The sequence below is a fragment of the Tiliqua scincoides genome, chromosome 2 (assembly GCF_035046505.1).
Source record: "Tiliqua scincoides isolate rTilSci1 chromosome 2, rTilSci1.hap2, whole genome shotgun sequence".
Taxonomy (NCBI): Eukaryota; Metazoa; Chordata; class Lepidosauria; order Squamata; family Scincidae; genus Tiliqua; species Tiliqua scincoides.
In genome coordinates this window covers 101,267,279-101,291,442 of record NC_089822.1, presented here as the reverse complement: position 1 = coordinate 101,291,442, position 24,164 = coordinate 101,267,279, and the positions used below count along the sequence as shown (strand labels likewise).

The window sequence follows — 24,164 nt, the reverse complement described above, 5'->3', positions numbered from 1 at the left end:
TCAGCACGGTTTATTTCATTGCAGTCTGCATTAAATTCCACACTGAAAGGTATATAACATGATGATTTAAAAATACCAAGGTTTCCATGATTTTGACCACTAGTGTCAAGCTCAGGATGTTGTCCCCCCTAAAGTTTGTTACCAGATGCAGTTGCTACCCCCCAACATGCCCTTAGCTATGCCACTGGACTGAAGCAAGAATACAAATATTGGTCTCTAGATTATGAGCCCTTTGCGTAGAGTCCATTCCTACAGGCAAGTGTGTAGGTATACTCGGAACTTAAGTCCATTTAGTTGAATGAGGTTTCTTCTCTAGGGGCTGTTAGATTTCTGTGTCCAGTTGGTGAATCTTCCAGATGGATGTGGTTTCACAATATTATTCAAACTCACTTTTTAATGCCATCTTAGCATGGTTTCCTAATGGTCTCTTGTTCTTTAATAGTTCTTGATGTCTACCATTTCCTCATTATTTTGAAATAGTATTTAGCATTGACTGCCTTGAGCACCCAAAAGCCTGAAGCAGAGTGCTAGACTAGATGGACCTTTTTCTGATCCAGAAAAGCAATTCTTAAGCTCACCCCAGTCTCGGTTCTGTTCTCTGTGCACCTCTTAAATGCTCCATCCAGTCTCTGAAGACCTCTTTGACTTTCTCATTCCTCAACGTGAAGATGTATGGATTTAGAAATGGGGTCAGTACAGATGTCAGCAGGGCCACCATTTTGTTCATGTCTGTAGAGTAGTTTTTGCTTGGCCTCACGTAAATGAAGATGGTAGTGCCATAACCAATGACCACCACAATGAAGTGTGAAGCACAGGTGGAGAAAGCCTTCTGACGTCCAGAAGCTGATGGGATTCTCAGAATGGTGGAGATGATTGCAGTATAGGATACTATTGTAACTAAAAAAGAACTTAAAATAAAAAGAACTGCAAGAAGGAAATCCCAGAGCTCAATGAGGCGGGTACCTGAACAGGAGAGCTGGAGCAAGGGTGCATTGTCACAGAAGAAATGGTCAATCTGATTGGAATTGCAAAATGGCAGCATAGCCCTGAAAATTGTGGGTGGAATCATAGAAAAGAAGGACAATGCCCACGATCCAAAGACAAGCTGGATACAGATACTGTTGCTTAGGATGGTGGAGTAGCGCAGGGGATGGCAAATGGCCACATAGCGGTCAATTGACATCGCAGCCAGTAGAAGGAATGCTGTGGTGCCCAGGGAAAAGTAGAAATAAAATTGGACCAGGCATCCTCCAAAGGAGATGGTGTTCTTCTCAGCCACTAGGTCTGTCAGCATCCTGGGGACTACAGTGGATGTAACCAGCATCTCTACCAAGGAAAAGTTGCACAGGAAAAAGTACATGGGGGTATGAAGCCGGGAATCTAAACAAATCATGGCAACAATGGTAGCATTCCCAGCTATCATCAACAGATAGAGCACTAGACACGGTGCAAGTAGAACATTCTGCAATGCCCTCATAGTTGAGAATCCAATCAAGACAAATTCCACGGGGCGCGTGTAGTTTCCCATCATCCACCTTCTTCCACACTTCTCTCTGGAGGACAAGATAAGTAAATTAGTTTCTGTTAGACTGTTGAACAGCAACATCATATGTTTCTTCTTGCACAGATAATTGAGGCTGATCTAGCCCTGTCACGAAGTCTTTAAATCATGTAAAAAAATAATGGAGGATTGAACAAGAGGTAGTAGAAATAACAAATCTTTGTTGTGTTGTGCTATGTTCTACATGAGGGGTCTCCAAACCCCGGCCTGGGGGCCAAATGTGGCCTGCGGCGAAGCTCTATCTGGCCCATGGCCAGCCTCTGATCCCCTGAGAGCCTCTGGCCCAGTTGACCAAATACAATCAGAGCTGCATTTGTGGGGTGGGGGAATGGGAGTACATTTAAGTGTGTGCTTTATTTCTAGGGCTGAGTTGGTGCTTGGAGAAATCCTGGACATTTGAGCCCATTCATTCATCTAAGTTCCCTCTCTAATGCATTTATTTAAACTTTTCATTTAATTCTTTTTCCTGCGCTCGACATTGTGCCAGATATCTGATGCAGTCCTTCAGCCGAAAAAGTGGGGCATGAAGAGGAAAAAGGTGATCTCTTCATGTTTGCATGAAAAATGAATAGTGGGGTATGTAACTAAGTGAAATCTGCATTGTACCTAGCAGAGACGAATGTAATTCCGATCGCCCAATTACAAGCAGGGAGATCGGAGTTTGTATGGCCTGGCTGGAACACGCAAGCCCCTTCCCCTTAGGGGATTGGTGGAGGGCTGTGACTGGGGGGAGCAGGGGTATTTTAAGGACACAGCAGCAGCCCCCTTCCTTCTTTGCTCGCGGGCACTGAGCAGACACCCACCCCGTTACACAGTCTGAGTTTTTCTGGTCGCCGTTTGGGGCCGTTTTGCTGCTTGTCAAGATTGGATGACGACAGGCAGTTTTTTTGCCTACCCCAGACTGCCATTTATATCCCATAAATATAATGGGTCACTTTATATTGGCAGTTGGTGCGTTAGAGGCATGCTTGGGACTTTGGAGTGCACCTTCAGACAGCATAGGCAGGGCAAAACCCCATAGCAGTCCTCAGGGGCTCAGCGGCACAAGGACATTGACTGGGGCCCTGGCCGGGACCGCGGGGGTCCTTCTCAGAGGCTCAGCGGCTCGAGGCGGTGCAGGCTGTGGTCCGGCTGCCTTCCCTTTATGGGACAGACCTGGATGAGCTGCGTCGCCCAAGAACGGGGCGCAGCTTGGAGTCAGGTACACATCCAGCCTGGGGGACAGATTTGGTTCTGGGGCCGCCCAGTGGTCCCACCTCCGCACCACACAGGGGTTTTCACTGCCCCTGCAACTGCAGGTCTCAGCCTCCTTTCTGTATTAAAATGCCAATAAAGTGGCCCTTTCTCCCATGTGTGTTGTCTCGAGTGTTAATTGGATGATGCCCAGACAATGATGAGTAGATAAAACCTCTTGACTGTTACAAAGAGCACACATTGGGTTTCTTCCCCATGCCCTGCTTAGTTTGTGTCTCTTCTCCCCAAATATTTTGCATACCATCCAGCCCACAGCACTCAAAAGCTATTGCACTACTTTGCAATATTTTACCCAAACCTGATATTTAGATTTTTTTTTCTCTAATAGATCAATGTGGCTACCTCCTATTTTTGTAGATATTTCCTTTTATGGAAGTCACCACAGTATTCGAGATACTAAATATATAATGCTAAACAGCCAGTGGACTATGGAGAGCTGTTATTTTCTAGTCTTACATACACACATCAGCATTTTTTTAACAATTTCTCTCCTACCTTTCCCCTGCCTGCAATGGGGCACCCAAGACATCTTACACTATAATAAATTCCAATCAAAACAATAAAACACATAATAAAAATACAATAATCTTGTACTCAACTCAACAAACCTTTATTCAATAATCTTGTATTTAATGATCCTTCATTACAGTTTCCCTGCTTTTTATTTTAAACTAATTTTGCAGAAGCCAGAAACAAAATTATTGGTGTGCACAATGGGTGCAATCGCACAGATTCAGTGTTAATTTTGAAAGCAAAATTTTAATATGCCAAGCAGACAATCCCAACAAGAGGAAGCACTTTGCTCAGGGTGTGTTCCAATGTTTTACCCGTAAAGCAGTAATTTCTAATTGTATATTTTACATGCTTATAATTAAATATGTTTGCCCTGTGACTGTTGCATGACATTATTTTAACAAAACATAAAAAAGGGAGGGATACAGAAGACAAATTGTATGAGGAAAAACTAAAGGAGCTGGATGCTTAGCTGAGAGAACAGATCACATGGAGCAACAGTCTGAGATTATTCTACTGTACTGAAAGAGGCTAAGGAATTCTTCATTCCATTCCAACAGTGACTGAAAAAAGAAGCACTGAGTTTAAACTCCAGAAAGCCGATTTTGGTTATACATTACGGCAGTGGTTCTCACACTTTTAGCACCAGGACCCATTTTTTAGAATGAGAATCTGTCAGGACCCACCAAGCAGGAAAAATTTTTACAGTCCTAGGCTGTAATTCTACTCGCACTTACCCAGGAGTAAGTCCCATTTACTATCATTGTTAAAAGCATATACAGAGCAGTCTGTTAAAATGTTACAGATCTATAACATTTCCTCAAATGCAGTCACATACCACGGTAGCATCAAGTCTAATATATTAAAAATAAAACATTGAACTGAATGGGGACCCACCTGAAATTGGCTTACGACCCACCTAGTGGGTCCCGGCCCACAGTTTGAGAAACACTGCATTAGGGGAAATTTCTTAACTATAAAAGCAGCTCAGCAGTGGAATAAACTGCCCAAGGCAACTATAGAATTTTCTGTGAAGTTTCTTCAGTCAGGAAAAGTAAAACTTAGCACATGCTGGAGGTTCTTTATTTCAGAGCTAGCCAATGTTCAAAGGTGTTTTTTCAAAATGTGGTGTAGAAGCTGGACAAGTCAATCCCATCAGATAGCCAGGCCTTAAAAGTCTCAGACCAAGGCATCACATATGAAACACAGAGTGATTATAGTGTGGACTTACACATAATTTTTGAAAGTCAATTTATTTTCCTTTTGGATGCTGATTTATTCTCACATCATTCAAATTTTGTTGGGGGGAGGGGCAGACAAAATTGCTGCAGGGCCTAGCTCTGACCCACAAACCTCCTGCTGGCCATCCCTATTATAGGAGAATAGCATATCTTCTTGTATCAGGACTAGAGGATCCACAGGATTGTTTTCAGTGCAATAAGTATATGAGGGGGACCCCATGGAATTACTTACGGTGCTGAGAATCTTGAGAAAGCACACAAGATTTGAAATGGAAGAATTCCAGCATAGTTGGTGGAATGAGACCAGCAGCTTAGAAGCAGATCCAGACTGAGAAAGCGTTTGAAATTCTACACATTTTGATATCTTCAATATCAATGGCATGCGTGTGTGTATATATATAATATAAGAAAAGCATGCTTTCACCTCACATGCTAAGTCTAAAAAAGGAGAAAGGGGTACAAAGTGTCTGTTATTTTGCCCTTCTAGATATCCTCTATGCCTGATGCTTTTGTTCATGATTCAAAGGGCTGTGTAGCCAAGTAAAGTATTTTTGTAATCAGACTTCTGTTTGTAGCCCATCTTATGCTCCCAGGAGACTAAAAAGCTACACAGGTGGCATTAGAAGACCTTTGTGACTCATAGTAGCAGTAACATGGGACACTTATCCTACTGGGTCTATTTTTGACAAAATGCTTCAAGAACCACCTTTTGGGAATTGAAGGAATCTGTCTCTTCATTCCACCTTGACTTCTCAACTGTGGATTCTCCAGTTGCTTCCACGATAGGCATTTTATTGTCATCCTTTCACTCATGCTGTGCATGTCATTGGCAGCCATTCTACAACAGCGGAAGTTGCTTCCGCAGTCATAACACTCCCCCCCCCCCGGTAGCCCAATCCTGCATATCATTTCACTTTACTTAACAAATGCTCACAAAAATTGGCACTCTTTCAACAGGAAGTGACTCCCCCAAGACTGCATTCCTATGTCCAGCTAATTCCAGCAGTGAACTCCCTGCTCTCAATTCCTGCCTCTTCCTATTTTTGTCCATTTCAAACTACTAGCTCTTTTTCACTGTCTGCTCCCTTCCAGCAGCTGGATGAATCCAACTTCTTCGAGTTGCAATTCCAACTAAAGAGATCCCTAGCTATCAGAAGACTGCCTCCTATCTTTCGCACACATTGATGAAACTTCCATTGACCACCATTCATTATTAGTTAGCCATCAGCCTAATAGAAGGGATGTCCAGCAAGAAGTCATGATATATGTATGAACAATAAAATATATCTTTGGGTATATAAGCAAAATCAACTATCAAGCAAATACCCCTCCACACACTCATGTACCTCAATACATATATCACTGCAATCCTATATGCATTGTGCTGGGAATAAGTCCCATTGAACTCACTGGGTGTATTTCTGAGTAGACATGCATAGCATTGTGCTTTAAATTAAGCAGGATGAACCTGAGAGTATAATAATATGAATAATGTTGTATTTCATGATAACAAACTGGATCATCCACTGGGTGTTGTCACTATTTCTGAAGACAGTCCTTGACTCATGCACAGTATACATATGAGAGATAAGTCAAAATTGGACAAGCTGAGAATAATTAGGAAACTTCTCTAGCAGCCTCTAAGGAACTAATTAAAAAGTTTTATCTTCTGCATATAAAACTCTAACTGGTACACATGGGCTTGATTTGGATGGATGCTGAGTTTCTCTAGCACTCATCGCACTAGTGTTGTAAGAGCCAAGCACCAGCTCAGTTTTTCCAGGATGTAACCCCGAAGACTCCAGGGCCTTGTTTACAGCGATGGATTTAAATAACTTTCTTGAGCTGCATTTAACCATCAGTTGCTTGAACGCCTCCACTGTAGCTCTTCCCAAGGGAATCTCTGACCTTTAAGAAGCCGTCTGGGCCCAGCACCCTAAAGACAGTAGCAAAATGCAAAGTAGCTGTCAACCAGGCATTCCAGAAGTATGCGATTCCTAGGAATACAGTACGAGAGGGGGGGGGGAAATAATCACAAAAATATCATACCATGCCTTCAGGAAACTTGTGGAAGACTGACACTTGGCATACTGTGTGCTGTTACTTTTGGAAGGTTGTAAAAGGACTGGGGACCTGCAATGGGCATCTCACAGATTATATTCATCTTTACTCTTCCAATTTCTGCACAATACACTAACATACTGAAGGGGGAAAGGAGGGAAGCTATTACTACAGGCAGGGCCATATTATTCATAAGGCTGACTAGGTTGACGCCCAGGGGCCCCGCAGGGACTAGGGGCCTGTCATTCATTCATTCATTCATTTTGCTGAGTCACTGTTATCTGCACCCTAGGGTTCCAACAGTTAAAGGCAACAATTATATCCCCAAAATGTGCTTTCCTGTAGAGTTCTACTTGCACAATAAAAATATTTTAAAAAATGATGAATAGAATTCATCAGGAAACCCTCAAAATGGATATAGGGCTATGTATTGCTATGTACTGTACTGCTGTGTACAGTACATTGCTATGTACTGTAGTATAGTACCTACTGTACCAGATCAGGATGTCAGCTGTAGTGGGATGAAAGACTGAAGTGCTGGAGGGGGCCCAAAATACCTGAAAGCCTAGGGATCTGGCCATGAGTTTATACGGCTCTGAATTTACTGGTGCCCTTATACGGTTTATACGGCCCTGGTGACCTTACCAGGAATTGTCGTCTTGGACATTCAGACCTAAGCTCAGTCAGCTTGGTGGAAGGTGTTGATGGGGTGATTAGGTTTTGCATGAATGTGATTGGGTAAGTTTACCCTAGTTGTACTATATAAAGACTTGATTATTTCTGGCTAAGGGTCAGATGCATGTACTTGCTATGTGTATCTGATGCATCAAAAAACCTCTTTCTGGCTATAGGAGGCCCCCCTTATCCGCAGATCCCATACCTGCAGTTTTGATTATTCTCTTATTTATGGATGTGGGGTCCCTCACATATTGCTCCATGCACCCTCCGGAGGCTCTTCTGAGGCCCACAGAGGCTGAACGCATCCTCCCACGGCCTCTGCAGGGCTCAGAAGAGACTCTAGAGGTGAGGGAGAGTGGGGGACATCCCAAGAATCTGCTGTTTCAGTTATCTGTGAGGGGTTCTGGAACGGAACCCTCGCGGATACTGGGGCATGCCTGTATTTTGTACCTCTGCTAATTGAACATGAGAAGGAGTGGAAATTCTCCTACAGTACCACAGAATGGCTTTATGCCTTCTTCATAACCGTATCTTCACTTCTGCAGCTATCATCTGTACCATATTAAGTATCCCAGCAATGCTCCTGCAAATGTATTCCAGCTTGGGGGGGGGGGTATTCAGGTGATGGGCAGTTGGGAGCTGCAGGAGTGTGTTCAAGCCTGAGAGTGGTTGGGACTGGCAGTTAGAGCCAAGGCTGGTGGGGCTAATGAAGAGATCCTGATACACAAGGTTTGGAAGGGTAGCTCGTTGAGATTGGGTGACAAGGGGTATTCTTTTGCAAAATTAGTGATTGTTCTTACTTTTGTCCCCCTTCCCTTTTAGGATTAATGATTTCGGATTTAGTGGTGGAAAATTAGGGATATTTATGTAAAGGTTTATAGATTGCTTTAATTTCCGAGGTAGTTTATGAACAACCTTCTCTGTGGAGCAATGTGGCCCTGTTAGATGAAGAGTTTGGCCTTTCAACCCATCTACTGCCCCTGCCTTAATGGTATCTCAAATCCTGAGGTGCCCCATGCCGTGGTAGGACTACCACTGGTAAAAAAGTTACAGGATCAGTTCTTTTTCAGTTTTGGGGTATGACCAAGAGAGCATTAGAGGGATTCAAGAGAACATCTGGAACATGGAAACCCCCATCCATTGCATTATATGATGGCATTATATGATAACCACTGAAAATATGGATATGTCACATGAACTTCACTGGAAAAGCATTTTGCAATGTCTCTTTGTTCAAAAAAAAAATTGAACTTGAAAAGAAAGCTATGTGTAATCTTGGGAAACGGACACTGAAGTTTGCACCGCCCACTCCCACATGCAAAAGCACTTCATGACAAGAGCAAAATAGATATGTAACATGTAAACCTGCCTCTGTCTGCATTATCCTGAATAATGCAGTGGTTTGACTCCTCATCACTGAATTTGTGCCAATGTACAATCAACTTGGAGCATCTGCAGGTTTAACCATTGGATTAATCAAAGTTTCAGTGTCAGTTTTATGTTGTTCTACAAAGCGCATGGGCTGATTTAGTCATAGGTGTAATCTTCTTCCCACAATGGACAAGATGGAACCAGTACTGGTAATTGGCACAAACCACAGAATAATGTGACATGCTCTCCTGAATTCCCAAAGAGTGGTGAGAAGTTCCACACTAGAAGTTCCACTAGAGCACTAGAGGGTTTAATTTCATTTGGAGAAGAGAGCATTGGAAACGTACTGTGTCTTTGTAATATATGTTTTATTTACAAATATACAGGCAGGCTATGACAGGCAGGCACAGAGACACTCCTACAGCGAGCAACAAATTCACTGCCCCTGCATCAGATTCACATGGAGAGCCTCTGCAACTCAGGTATTTCACTTTCAGTTAACTTTCAGCTCTCCCTCCTTCTCTCTGTTTCAGAATCCAACTGGCTTCAAACTGTTTACCCTACTGGGAGCCTTATTCCGAAAGCTAGGGACATCAAGGAACAGAAAGTTGTTTTCGTCAAATCCCTGACTTCCAACAGGTGAAAATTTAGGCAAAATTCACATTCATTCAATAATTCACGCTCATTCACAATAAACAAGAGAACCCAAACTCAGTACAATATTTACTGATTACGTGTATAGCCCAGTTTTGCTCCAAAGGTAGTTTACACAGCATTCAGTTTAATATCACAACATATTAAGAGGCTAGGTTGGGAGTGAGAGACAGTGACTAGTCAAAGTCCCACTGAATCATGATGATGACTGGTCCAAAGTTCTACAGTGAACTGCATAATCAAGGGAGGATTTCAACCTACGCCCTTCTGGATCCAAGCCCAACACTCTCCGCTACAGCAAATGTACACTCTGCACACTCTGGGTGACCCCAACACAATTGTCATTGTCTTTGCAACACCCTGCCCCCTCCAAAGTTTAAAAAGGCATGTTTCATAGAGATGTGCACTAAAAAATGGGGAAAAAAAGATATTGGTTTGGAAGATGGTGTCATAACTTAGAAGGCCAAAAACCATCATTATTAAAATTATTGTAACTGCCATACTCCTCCTCTGGTTGGTGAGAAGACTTTGCAGGAGGAGAGAGTTCTTTCCATAGTTCACCAGAAGGAATCTTTGAGTGTCTGCCTAAGGATCATACCAATGGTTCTGTGTTCCTCTGGAAAGCTCTGCTCCGATTCACCATTCCTTGCAAGGCCTCCTTCACTTTCTCATTTCTCAAGCTATAGATAAGGGGGTTAAGAAGTGGTGTTACCACAGCTGTCAAAATGGCCACCACCTTGTTGAACTCCAAGGAGGAGCTTTGTGCTGGCTGGGCATACATAAAGATGGAGCTGCCGTAATAGATTGTAACCACAATGACATGTGAGGCACAGGTAGAAAAGGCCTTGTGCCTCCCAATGGCTGATGGGATCTTAAGCACTGTGGAAATAATGTAAATGTAGGAGACCATGATGACCAATAGGGTGCCCACAAGCAAAATGGAGGCAAGAAGCACATCAACTAGTTCAATGAGGCCTGTGTCAGAGCAAGAAAGCTTCAGAAGTGGGGTGCTGTCACAAAAAAAGTGATTGATGACATTTGGACCACAGTAAGGGAGCTGAGATATCACTACTGTTGGCCATAGGATGTGCAAAAACCCTCCGACCCAGCAACCAAGCACCAGAGAGATGCAGACTCGGCTGTTCATGATGATAGCATAGCGGAGTGGGTTGCAAATGGCCACGTAACGGTCAATAGACATCACAGCCAGGAGGATCAACTCAGTGGAGCCCAGGAAAAAATAGAAGTGACACTGAGCGATGCAGCCAGAGAATGAAATAGTCTTCTTCTCAGACAGAAGGTTGACCAGCATCTTAGGTACAATGGCTGAGGTGAAGAAAATTTCCAGGAGAGAGAGGTTCCCCAGGAAAAAGTACATGGGGGTGTGAAGATGGGAGGCCATCATCACCACTGTGATGATGATCAGGTTTCCCAAGAGGGTGAGAGTGAAGATGACAGTGCAGACTACAAAGAGGGAGAGCTCCAACACACGGACATCAGGAAAGCCCAGCAGAACAAATTCTGTTACCGCCCGACGAAGACTGAGGTTACTGTTTCCCACCACGGCATCCAGTCTGTGTTGCATCTACTGAAATGAAAAAATGCCCAGATGAATTAAAAATTACTCAGACTGCTGTTTCATGTGCAGAAACTGGATATTAAAAACAAGGACACGTGTCTAGAGGAGGAGTGATTACTCCATTTAACAGTCACCAATATAAAAATAGATCTGATAACGACATGTACGGCCACAGCCCCCAAAGGGATCACTGCCCATTACTGTGTTTCTAGTTTTTATCCTTGTTCATTTCTTCTACAAAAAATGTCTAGAACAATGTTTCTCAAACTGTGGGTTGGGACCCACTGGGTGGGTCGCAAGCCAATTTCAGGTGGGTCCCCATTCATTTCAATATTTTATTTTTAATATATTAGACTTGATGCTACCATGGTATGTGACCGCATTTGGGGAGATATTACAGACCTGTACTTTTAACAAGCTACAATGTATATTCTTTCAATAATGATAATAAATGGGACTTACTTCTGGGTAAGTGTGAGCCGGACTGCAGCCTAGGATTGTTAAAAATTTTCCTGCTTGATGATGTCACTTCCGGTCATGACATCACTTCTGGTGGGTCCTGACAGATTCTCATTCTAAAAAGTGGGTCCCAGTGGTAACTGTGTGAGAACCTTGGTCTAGAAAATTTATTTTAAAAAGAAATGTTTGGAAAATAAAATCACAGATGAGTAGCTATGTTAGATCAAATACAGCAAGTAGTTGTGTGGTATCTAGAACACATTTATTGTGGTAAGGGCATTCATAAATAAGACTGTGCTTTATCAGAGACATACAAATTACTACTACACTAAGCAAAATATGACTTGGAAAGACTCCTTCTGCTTCTCAGGACACTCTTTTGTGACCTATGTGGATTAGGCTTTGCAAGCAATAGTAGGATTTCTGTGGCACTATGGATGGTATCTTGAGGTCACTTATATAAGACTCAGTTTCTAATTCCCACTTAACCAATATGTTACTTCCTTGATAATCTCAAGAAGCTGCTCTCAGCCCAATCTACCTCACAGTGTCACTGTAATATATAAACTGTGATATGAACAGTAACAGCACTTTGTGGACTGAAGTGCCATCAGAAGTGGAGACCAAGGCTTATTATGTGATTCCTCATTATCAGAAAGGAGATGGAAGCTCAGAATTACCTTCTTGTTTATTTGGAGAAAATCTCAGAGGAAGCTCACATGTTGCATCCCAATCTAAGAAAGGCAATTTGTGCGCAAGTTAGGTTTCTGTGCATGGATCCTCCTTCTGGATACGGTAACCAAAGCGGAAAAGAAGGTTTGGGAAGGAAAAACCTCTAGCATCTAAGCACACATGTTAATTGGTCCTTACTGGGTTAGTGATGCAAGCATACCCACTGAAACAGACAGTTGATTCTCTCATTTCAGTTTCAGATAGTGCCAGTCCAATTCCATTCAACTCCTTCTCTGCTCCATTCCAATGGACCACCAGTATTGTGAAAGTTGATAGCACTGACTATCCCTTTGGTGGGAGATTCTCCCATACACTTGGATTAGCACATGGGCTCAGCCCATGACTACTGTTCCCTTTAAGCTCAAAGTAACCACTAGGCTAAGCTGGCTTGACTTGACTTTAAGCTGTGTGATCATGTGTCTGCACAACTTGAAGCCCTGGGAAGCTGAGCTCTGTGCAGCTTGGAGCTCGGCATTCCCAGAAGTCCAGCAAAGATGTATTTTGCCATGCATCTGGAAACAACATAGCAGTCCAAGGGGTCCATGCAGCAGCGTGGACCACTTAGAGGGAATATTGCAGAATTAGGCTGCATCTCACCTTTCCTTTCAAGCACTGACCCTTCAGACACAACTTATCAGTTACACCTGCAGTCTCCCAAGACCACTGTCATAGCTACGATGCAGAAAATGAATTGAGATGAGCTTAGTGAGAACTTTCATATTTCTTCCCATTGAACAGGCGACCTTAAGCTATACCATAATCACTTTGCCATGGGGTGTTATACGGCTGCTCTTCAAGACACACAAGACACAGGGCAAGTGGAGCAAGTTGTGAAGTTGTCTGGAGTGTAGACCTTAACTGGGAATAAGTCACATTGTTTCAGCTGGACTTAATTTTCATGTAATGAAAGGGATCCAATGAGATAATACCTTCAACAACAATTTATACCTTCAACAACAATTTCTGGGGAATACAAAGAAACCTCATTTTATCCAAGACCCTTTATATCAGTTACATTGGTCACCACTCATAATAAGAGATTTATGGAAAGTGAAGAAACCTTGCACCAAACATAAACAACTATCTCAGCGCCTTCAAAGGATTCTTCTCCCCACAATTGACTCTAGCAGGCTCTGGATTAGAACATACTTTATCATCTTCTGAAATTCCCTAATCTGGAATTCTTCATCCCATACCTCTGGCTAAGAAAGAGAAGCTTTTCTCACCTTCAGTTACACTGCAAATGTCTGCCCATTCTTCAGAATGGGATCTATGCTTCTTTCAGAAATTAACCAACATGTAGTCATTAATTTCTGTAGTCAGAAATTAACCAGCATGTAGACTCCCTATGGAGTTTATCTCCATAGGGAATTTCTCTCAGTAGGTCTTCCTTAAGGGAAGGTAAAAAGTGATTATGGGTCCTGTCATGGAAAGACTATATTTGTCATTTTCTCAAACATTTGTTGCATAAAGAAAACGTTGCATTTTCCAGTCAATCTAACTGTTTACCACTTAGCCAGTTCTTTGAGTTCACCCTTATTTTGGGACAATTTTTCAAGTGGCATGTTTTAAAATAAAATACTGTATCACGGTTCTTTTTTCTGAAACCCAGGCTTCTTGCGTTGCTTACAGAAGCAGATGTAGAAACTAAACAAACTTGTTGGCCACTGTCCAATTTATGCCTCTTTATTTCAAAGAGTCTTCTATATAATATGAACTGAAGTGCTTTAGACTGAAGAAAGACGCTCTTGCATTCTTCCAGTTTCAGGGAACGTCCAGTGGGTGGGGAGGCAGGTGAGGCAGAGCCTCCCCACCAGAGTCCCCAAAAAGCATCACCACCACGTGAGGTGCTCAAGCACACTCAACCCATGCAGGAAGCGTGGAGAGCATGGAGAACATGAAGCGCATGGGTTGAGAGTGCTTCACTCAGTGGTGGCGCTTTTCAAAGGACTCTGGTGGGGAGGCTCTGCCTCACATGCCTCCCCACCCATTGCATATGCCTGTCCAGTTATCAATCTTGTCATTCCACATTTGGATTAATCAAATACTTGCTCCATTTGTAGCCCAGTTTCTTCTCCATCACTCTTCTTCCTTCTGTTGCTTTGCTTGTTCTTCTTTCTGTCCACCACTCAAGCCACATCTTTGCTCTCTTTCTCCATTGCTAGCAGACTTATTCGTCTGGTATTCAGCTTAAGTTGTGCTATAGCAAGCAATTAGGAAATGAAAAGAATAAACTCACAGTGCAATCCTAGGTAGCTTTACTCAGAAGTGAGTCCCTCTGTGTTCAGTAGGGCTTACACCAAGGCAAGTGTGCATAGCATTGCACTGTTGGTGAATGGTTGCATAAGAAAGCATTAAACAGTGTTCACCTGTCTCCCACAAAGGTGAAATTGTACACACTCAGTGGAAAGGGATAAAATCCATGTTCAATTTGAAGTTCAGTGACCAGGCACTAATAGTCCAGTAGTGACTGAAACAGAGATTCTGAGTTTGTCGAAGAGCAATATATGGCAGAGAACTGGTGGTAAGAGCTCAGGATTGGGCTCTCAATCCCAAATCCTCTTTTCCTACACCAACTTCCCTTCACCTTCAGTGTTCAACTTCCCTTCACCTTCTGTTGATTCTGGAGGGGTGTGAGCATGCTCAGTTCTTGATGGGCTGCTTTTCGTTCTAATTTAAAATGAAAAATGATGTTTTTTGATGATGTCTGCATACCTGGAAGCCTCCCAAATAAGGAGAAATCCCTCCTTTGTCTGCAGATGGCCCATCTGGCTGCCATACTGACAGACTTGTGACCATCAAATTCACTATTAGATAGAGTCATGCTAATGTTACAGGAGATATCCAGTGGGTGGTAGCAGAGGCCAAGAGAAAGGGTGTAGATATCCATCCTCATTCTTTCGTCCATCTATGTAATAACTGCCCTTTTTGGGAGAGAGAGAGAGAGAGGTTTCCTCCATCCTTTTGTGAGATTATTTTCTGACTCTCCTACTGAGAAAGTGGGACAGTATCACACCTGAGCTATTTTCACAAGTGATACTCTCCCCAAAACATACACCAATTTTCTGTGCCTGCAATTCAAATGTAAAACCTACCTTGGTTAAAATACACACACCCTCCTCTTTCTTATTGCGCCATACACATGGTCCTCGCCCCCGTACTTAGCCTAGCTTTAACTCATACAGGTCCCTTTCCTTTCACACATTTGCTAACCATTTACACGTCCAAATTTTAAAAAACTCTTTGCTTCAGCTTTTCTACTCCACTCCTCCAGAGGTGCTGTCAGAGGAAGGAAGTAGCCTGTAATCCGCTTGCAAGTTGAGCTAATCCATGATGCAGACTAAGTGTCGGGGGAGCTTTTCTGTCTTCCCGCTTACCCTTCCTGCCCCTGTTCCTGCCCCTGTTCCCTGTGTTGGATAAGGAAGAGAAGGTTGGAGCAAAAGAGGATGTGTGGAGGAGAGGAGACTGGTGGGCATTACATTGTGGGAGAAATTAGATTTTTGCTTTATGCTGTTCTTGCTTTCTTAACCAGCGTTTGTCAGCTTCCATCTTTGTTTTTGGTTTCCATCATAGCTCTCTGCTCTAGCACGTAGTTATTGTGGAGGAATATGATTTATTGTTTCTCTGTTTGACCTTCAGTGAGTTCCAGCTGCCCTAATGAGAGTTGGTGTCAGGAAAGAACTGTGAGCCTGCTGAAGCATCTGTAATTCAAGACCAGGGTCTGGGAAAGGGACCAATTTATAAAACTGGAAACAACAGAGGTGCTCATCTACATAGCCTTTGTTCTTAACTGATAAATCCAACTCTCCTTCTGATATCTTTCTTTGCAGAGCTCTCTTAGCCTGTTAACTTTTTAAAAATACAGCCACTATCCTGTATTCTGTCAGCCATATTCATGTCCTCCCTCTTCATAATACCTGATTTATGTTTTCCCATTTGCTTTCCTTCATTGCAAGCGGATCATGTAAATTGGATTTGTGTGGGAATAAGTTCCTTCTAACCATTGTGTGTCTCTGACAGGCCTTGCCACTTTAAACCAGGGGTTTCCAGGGCCCAGGTAAACCAGGGCCCAGAGGCCAGCTGCGGCCTGCGGAGTGCTTTTATCTGGCCCACAGCCAGCCTCTGGTCCCCTGAGAGACTCTGGCCCAGTTGACCGAACACAACCAGAGTTGTGCCTGTGGGGTGAAGGAATAGGAGTCCATTTAAGTGTGTGTGCTTTATTTCTTGGGCTGTGTTGGTGCTTGGAGAAATCCTGACATTTGAGCCCATTCATTCATTCATTCATTCATTTCAGTCATTCATCTAAGTTCCATCTCTAATGTATTTATTAAAATTTTATATTTAATTTTTTTTTCTGGCCCTCGACACCATGCCAGATATTTGATGCAGCCTTTCAGCCAAAAAATTTAGAGACCCCTGATCTAAACATATAAAAGTCATGCCTTCTGAATGTCTCAGTGCCAGATGTTCCTGGGGGAATCCTACCCAAGATAGCTCTTAATAAACAGATCTATTTTCTTTCCAATCTCTTGCTGTTTAAATTCTTCTACAATGGTGTGGAGAAAACTGGGAAAACAAATCTCCCTTTCCCATAACCTTAGAACTTGCTTGACAATAGAATTGGAACAGATTAAAAGTATCCAATATGTAATTTATTTCTTGAATTTGCTGCTAGAGGATGTGGTGAAGGCTAGATAACCTGAAAAGGCAATCAGACAAATTCAGGAAGAATAAGCCTATTAGACATACAGGTCCAGCCTATTTATACACAGATTTTGTATACACGGATTTGACTCAACACGAATGGCTCCTGCAAATGAGAGAGAATGTGCTGATCCCTGGAGAAGGGGAAAAATGCATCCCTTTAAAATCAGTTTTAAAAACTGAACAGTCCTTTAACAACAGCCTCCATAATGAGAGGGGGGGGACAGCAGGCTAACAATCCGTCAATCCTTCTCTCTCCTTCGGACCCCTCCCTTCCCCCAGCAGGTGAAAGAAAGGTGATCATTTTGCATTGGTGAAGGGAGGGGCTGAGTGAAGTGCTGATGGATTGTCTTCTTAATGACTCTTATCTTAGAGTCAAAAGGTCAGCAAGGCTGTTTTTCCATCACTGGAGCAAAGAAACTTTGTTTTTTAAATTGATTTGCTATAGTGCGTGTTTTTTTTATCCACTTGAGTGCTTGGAATGGAACCCAGGAGAATAATTAGTCTCAGCCTGTATACAGACCCAAATTTCAGGCAATGTTGAGGAAGAATTGCTCAGTTATAACATTCACAGCACCATCATCCTTTGCATGTCTACTCAGAAGTAAGTCCTATTGTGTTTAATGGGACTTACTTCCAGGAAAGTGTGTATAGGATTGCAGCCTTAAATGTTTAGCTTCGTATGCGATGCCTCATGCTATTCTCGGCAATTCTTTTGCGTGCCCCCCTCCCGCTCTTCCAAACTTATTTGTAACATGTTATAAAATGTCTTCCTGTTGCAGTTTAGGTTATGTTAAAAACATGAAGAATACTGAAAGGACGTGCCTTTAGTTAGTTTTGTGAAAATCAGTTAGTTATTCCTAAAATTAGGAAATTTCCAAGTTGCAATTTTAAATTGTTCATTTAATTCAGGGTGCAATCTTGCGCTTGTATCTGTTGGGCAGATTGAAGCTCCTCTGGTGGAAGAATGGTTGGCAACCTTCAGTCTCGAAAGACTCTGGTATAAGCCTACAGCACCCGGTATTCCCAGGTGGTCTCCCATCCAAGTACTAACCAGGCCTGACCCTGCTTAGCTTCTGAGATCAGACGAGATCAGGCATGTGCAGGGTAAATGTTTCTCAAAACAAAAATGGCCGGTGATGGAGTGCATTGGATACATCAATGTGCATTTGTAAATGGGGAAGGAGAGCTGCTGCCCATGTGTGTGTGTGTAGTGTTCTGGCACATGCTTATAGTAGTGTGCTGCTACTGCATGTGTGTGTGTGTGTGTGTGTGTGTGTGTGTGTGGCAAGTCGCTGCATGATTTTCTGTTTGATGCCCAACAGTTGTTGCCCAGTTTTGGCCTGTATGATGGTGTGTGCTTGCATTTTGCATGTGTCTGATGTTGCCTTTGTGTCTGGTACACTACTGCTCATTTGTGTGCTGCTGCACTGTTTACATATGATGACTTTTGAGTGTGGCATGCGGCTGCATGTGCTGCGGCACATGTTTGCATGTGAAGTGCAGCATGCCACAATGTGTCATATGCGGTGTACTGTGGCCCATGGTGTACTGCAGCAAATGTCTCTTGTGATGTGTTGCAGTGCAGATCAAGGGAAAGTGGGAGCACATGGAAGCTAACAAAAGGAGCATCGTTTGAGATATGGGTTGAATTGCATAGAATGGTAGTGAAACCTAGTGGATTATCCTTTTATTTATCAAACCCCTCTCAGCAATGACATGTCTGCAGCAGTCTATCTTCGCATAAAGTTGACACTGAAAGGGATCTGATTTTATTCTGGGCAGGAGTCTGTCATCTGGCCACCTCCTTATTTCCAGAAGTGAATTTTCAAGCATAAGTTTGTGTTTTTTGCCTTTCTATCCTAGACCTCATCAAGGCTGACATCAGAACTTGGTCAGGTCAGGCATCGGCCAAAAACTGTTCAGAGGGCCCATTGGCTGGGCTGACCCCAAACCCTCTATACCAGTGCAGTGATAACACCCAGTGTGCCATCATGGAGTGGCAGCATGCCAGGGGTGACCCAATGCAGGACTTTCTCCCAGGAGCTCTAGCAATCTGGTGCTGGCACTGCTGGATCTTCGTGAAACAAAGTGTTTTGTAGGAACTGAGCAATTTCTTCTGCAGTAGAAGATTTGCCCCAACTGGGCTTCCAGCCACAAGAGGCAGAATCCAGCAGGGGGATCCTCAAGTATGAGGATATATGAGGGATCCTCGTATATGTGCCCCCCCCCCCAATGGCTAGTTAGGTTGAACTAGACTCAGTCCTCTCCTGCTCCTTCCCCTGCTGGAGTTCAAGACTGTTCTCATTTGAGACCAGTTCTTCTGGATCCTGACATTGTTCCAAATACAAGAACCCTGAGGGGGGACCTGATTGAGATGTTTAAAATTATGCATGGGATGGATAGAGTGGATAGAGGGATGTCCTTTTCCATCTTGCACAACACCAGAACCAGGGGACATCCATTAAGATTGAGTGGCGGGAGAGTTAGAACAGACGAAAGAAAATATTTCTTTTCCCAGCATGAAAATTATTTGTAGATCTCCTTACCACTGGATGTTGTGTTAGCACCTGACCTGGATACCGTTAAAGGGGGATTGGACAGATTTATGGAGGAAAAATCCATCGTAGGTTACAAGCCTTGATGGGTGTACACAGCCTTCTGGTTTTAGAGACAGCCTGACTCTAAATATCAGATGCAAGAGAGTGGTGACAGGATACAGGAATCTTGTGTACTCCCTGGTAGGCCACAGCATGCAAAATAGTAAGCTAGATTGGCGGCACTGAGGCTCATCATATACTATCCCCTTTCCTGGGCCTGTTCTGCTGACGGATCAAAGCAGACTTGCATTAGTTATGGAGTTGGTGCAGGTCTGAGTTGACTAGTTGCGCCTGCTGGGGGCAAGGGAGCAAAAGATCCCTTAGCTCAAGGAGATCTCCAGCATGCAAAACTCCCCCATGGGATGCAGTGCCTGTGCTGATAGTTAGGCTTGGGCTGAAAATGTAACAACTGTTTCATGTTTAGAAACTGTTTTGGGAAGAGACACTCATTTAGTTGATGTCTGAAATTGCTCCAGGTGATAATTTCTCCTACTGCTGTGCTGACATGCAACTGGAAGGTGTGCGACTAAGTTAGACGCAGTTGGCAAGCATTTGCAATTGTAGCTGTGTTGTTGCCTGCAGCACAACAGCTCAATTAACATTCTTTTTTGTACAGGATGCTGGTGTCCTGCAAAAGGTATGAAAGCAAAAACGCCAGGGGAGAGGGAATTAAAAAATTCAAGGGTGCAATAGCTATGAGGATGCTTAGTACAAGAAATCCAACATGTATGCATTTTGAACTTGCATGCCTTCCTTCAGGAAAGGTCGTTATCCTCTGGCAAGTATTGCCTGTTCTCAACCCTTGTAGAATCTCTTTGTCAGCTGTCTGTTAGAAGGAAGACATACAGAATAGAGTGCAATCTAAGAGGGCCAGGGGTGGTTCTGGGACAAGATGGGAGGATCTCTGTGGTAGCTGCACATGCCAAGATTCTATCCCCCCTTTGTGGCCCACACCTGCCTCCATGAGTCTCCTTAGACTTACACCCGCAAGTCTCGGTCCAGGGAAACCCATTGGAAACCAGGTGGCTTATGGAAAGGTAAGTAAACAAGTGTTTTACTGACCTGTCCTGGGCTGTGTAGTCCTCCCCTCCCAGACCATTCCATGCAATGTGCCCTTCATCAGCAGTGCTGCATGGTCTGGGCTGGTGGGGGATAGGACTGGGCTCTTAGCATTGCTAGTGGAAGCTGCCAGTTGACGAGTCATTCCCATTCATTTCAATCCCACTAGATTATGCTCATTCATTCTGTCTGGAGTGAAGCCAGAGCCTGGATTAAGAGTGATGGCTACTGCATATATTTTTTTTATCTTGTTCGGCTGACATGCATCCTGTCCAGAGTGAACAACATCAGCTATCATGACAGACATCCAAATCCATTGCTTCAGAAAGGAAATACCCTCTGATTGCATGAAACATCTGTTATGTCACTTTTGGTCCAAACTAATCTGTCTGGGCAGGTGAATGAAAATGGAGATCAATGTCTTCTTCTTTTCCTTCCCAGCTTGACAACTTAATAAATAGAATTCTCAGAATAGTGTCTGTTTTTGTTACCCATTAGTCTCTCCTGAGCAGAGGATTATACATTTCAAAAAAAGAAAAACATAATAATAAAATGTGGAATCCTGGAGGATTTGCAACAAAAGGGGAGGAAAAAAACGCAAGCTGGTACTTGTGAGTGTGCATCTGGGCTGTGTATCTAATAGAAGTGATGTAAGATGTTTTTTATTGAACTGGCTTGTGGTGATTTAGGAAGACATAGTGGGAAAGAATAGGATAATTAAAATCATGTTATGCATCTGGAGGATTTATAAGTTCAGTTAAACAGCAACAACAAATAATTCTAGAGTTGTAGTCCTATTAAAATTAATTGGACATTTTCATTTGATTGTACTAATACTTTGCCTCTTATATGGTTTTAATTTAAATCTGTAGTCTAGTCAAACATAATTGCACTTGGCATAAGTTCCAGAGGTGTCCACATTGCCCTCACATGGATTTAACTACAGCCCAGAGAGGACTGGATTGCTTCCTGCTCTCCTCCCCCCACTTCCTCCCCTCCACCCCTCTCCCCCGGTGCATAATGAGAGAATGAGAATGGACCTTTCTTCTCCACCCACTTGCAATAGCCCCTTTGGGGGCAAAGAAGTGCCCAAGAGGCAATTTTCAGCAGGAAAATGGTTCGCGGGGGAAAGAGGCTAACCACCAGCATGCATTTCATGGTCTTGAGCTGAATCATCCTTTATAGCTGCTTTATTATGTCAGAAGAGGACTTTCTGCTTATTTCTAGTGGTAAACCCATTGTTTGAAGATGAGCTTACATACCACAGAGTTTCCCCTAAAGTACGGCAAGTATAATTATCTTATTGTCTTGATTGCAGAAATGGTCCGTAAAGTTATGGCATTCTGTTACATTCCTTTTTGATCACAACCAAAGAGCATATGTCGCTTTAGTCCCGAACCCCCTCCAAAGTATCTAACATTTTTTATGACATACAGATCTCAATGTATTTTCATGTATGCGCTCTATAGGACATGTTAGTTACATGTTAGGAATATCTTTTGATTGATACAGAACCTTCACTGAAAATGTGTAATAGAAATATTTTTACACATTTCCAAAATGAGCCTAGGCCAGTGGTCCCCAAACTGTGCACCATGACTCCCAGCCAGGGGAACCATAGAATCCTTGTGAAAAACCCACTGCCCTATTCAATATAAAGGATTGTAGCCCTAATGGGGAGCTATGGCCAATGGCACAGTAGATAAAGGGAACCACCAGTTGAAAAAGTTTGAGAACTTTTGATCTAGTCAAATAGATCTAGCCAAGTTTGAGAATAGTCCAAGGCTATTTTTCTTAAAAAAATATTGCATTATTTTAATTACAGCCATAGAAGTATATTTGGCGTGGGAGCGTGCACATGTGTGCATTTGCTTAAAATTTAATACTGTGCACACGTACCTGGGAGTAAGATGCTCTGAACATGTTGGGATTTACTTCTGAGTAAACATGCATAGGATTGCACAGCAAGGCAATGTCTCAGCATGTGCAACATGAAGGTGAGGTAGCTGTTTGAGAAATGCAAATCTAAAAACCCCTTTGGGTCTGTGAAAATGAAGACAGAGAATTCAAAGCCCACTGAGGCCATCATCATACACATTCACTGGCCATTGGCTTGCAGAAGGTGGTATAAACACAAAGGCTATAAAACAAGTCTGCTGTTTGGGGGGATCTCAAAAGGCTGCCAGCCTCCAGGCAACAGAACTGTCATCTGCAGCTCACTGATAAGAAAGAAAGCTGATGTCCATGTGATATCCCTAGGCAGCAGCTGTACCTATCCTCCCCAGTGGCCAGCAAAACTTTCCAGGGGAAAATAAGTGATTAAGTGCTGTAGAACTTGTACATTCTCTTCCATATAGTCTAAGACAGACCCACTTCTGGTGGGTCCTGAGAGATTGTCATTCAAAAAAGTGGGTCCTGGTGCTAAAATGTTTGAGAACCACTGGTCTAAAAGCATAGCCTAACAGCATAGCCTCTCCACCTCCATGCACACACACAGAGATCCAACTGAAGAACCTGCAAAGCACATCTTTTTGGGAAATGTCTTTTTGTCACACCTTGGCTAGGGAGACAAGTATGAAAAATACAATATCCAAACTAGGTTGTATAGAAGGTTTGTTTTTCCAGTGCACTGAGTTTTCCAGTTCTTTTTCAAGGGCTTTTCCTTTTTGTCACTCTTTTCAGAGAGAACAGATTCTCTGTTTTCATTTATTTTGCCTCAGTTGGCTCTTTTGTTTGCCCACAGACACCTCAAGGAACACTGCATGAAAAGTAATTTTGTGTTTAATGAGAAGCCTGGACAAGGTGCACTCATCAGTGACTCCACCAGGTTTTGGTGCAAATAGCAATAGCTGCCCCAACAATGTACACTGGGAGAAAAGTTGATGTAACTCAGACCCAGTAACCATTTCATTCTGTTTATCTTCCTATTGATTTGGTATAGAGCTATGATCTGAGTTTGTGCCATTTCGCATTTCTTTTGCCTGAAGAGAAGTTCTCTCTATTTTTCTGCAAATGCACCAAATCAATATACTTTCTGGCTGCTCCGGCCTAATGCTACCTTTCCACAAAGATAATACAGATATTTTTCAAAAGAAAGGTCAGTGGGGGTCACCACATGATCATAGTGTGCTGACCCCAACCCATCCTAAGTAAGATGGGCTAGTGGTGGTCATAATATGTTTGAATGGACGCATGCTAACCTGAGACAAGCAGGGGAGGAGCAGTGGAGTTCGCACTCGGTAAATTGTACCATAACATCCTTTTTTTTCTTAAAGGAAGGTCACATTGTGCAAAATAAGTAAGAGATTTGGGACACAAGTGACAAGGCATAGGTCACATAGGAAACTGCCTTACACCAAATCAGACCATTGGTCCATGTAGCTCTGTGATGGCAGTGGCTCTCCAGGATTTTAGACAATGGTCTTTCCCGAGCCATACTGAGCCAGACAAAGTTCCAAACAACACAGTCCTGGAATGTGCTAGAATCCCTAGCATGTATGCACTGCTGAAACAGAGACACCTGCGTTGGCTCGGTCATGTCGTGAGAATGGATGATGGCCGGATCCCAAAGGATCTCCTCTATGGAGAACTCGTGCAAGGAAAGTGCCCTACAGGTAGACCACAGCTGCGATACAAGGACATCTGCAAGAGGGATCAGAAAGCCTTAGGAGTGGACCTCAACAAGTGGGAAACCCTGG

General features: G+C 43.1%; 2 protein-coding genes and 1 pseudogene across 2 annotated transcripts; all 3 read right to left on the bottom strand.

Moving 5' to 3' along the window:
* Positions 1-574: 574 nt before the first annotated feature.
* Positions 575-1,528, bottom strand: LOC136638603 (olfactory receptor 6V1-like). Its single transcript, XM_066612639.1, has one exon. The coding sequence runs from the start codon at positions 1,526-1,528 to the stop codon at positions 575-577; it is 954 nt and encodes a 317-aa protein (XP_066468736.1).
* An 8,397-nt stretch (positions 1,529-9,925) lies between these two features.
* On the bottom strand, positions 9,926-10,918 carry LOC136638602 (olfactory receptor 6M1-like). The gene has a single exon (XM_066612638.1). It carries the CDS (start codon positions 10,916-10,918, stop codon positions 9,926-9,928), a length of 993 nt encoding a protein of 330 aa, XP_066468735.1.
* A 6,894-nt stretch (positions 10,919-17,812) lies between these two features.
* LOC136643089 (5S ribosomal RNA) lies at positions 17,813-17,932 on the bottom strand (annotated as a pseudogene).
* Between the last annotated feature and the right edge of the window lie 6,232 nt (positions 17,933-24,164).

Excerpts from the sequence above, each read along its gene's own strand:
- LOC136638603 (XM_066612639.1), bottom strand. The coding sequence starts at position 1,528 with ATGGGAAACTACACGCGCCCCGTGGAATTTGTCTTGATTGGATTCTCA.
- LOC136638602 (XM_066612638.1), bottom strand. The coding sequence starts at position 10,918 with ATGCAACACAGACTGGATGCCGTGGTGGGAAACAGTAACCTCAGTCTT.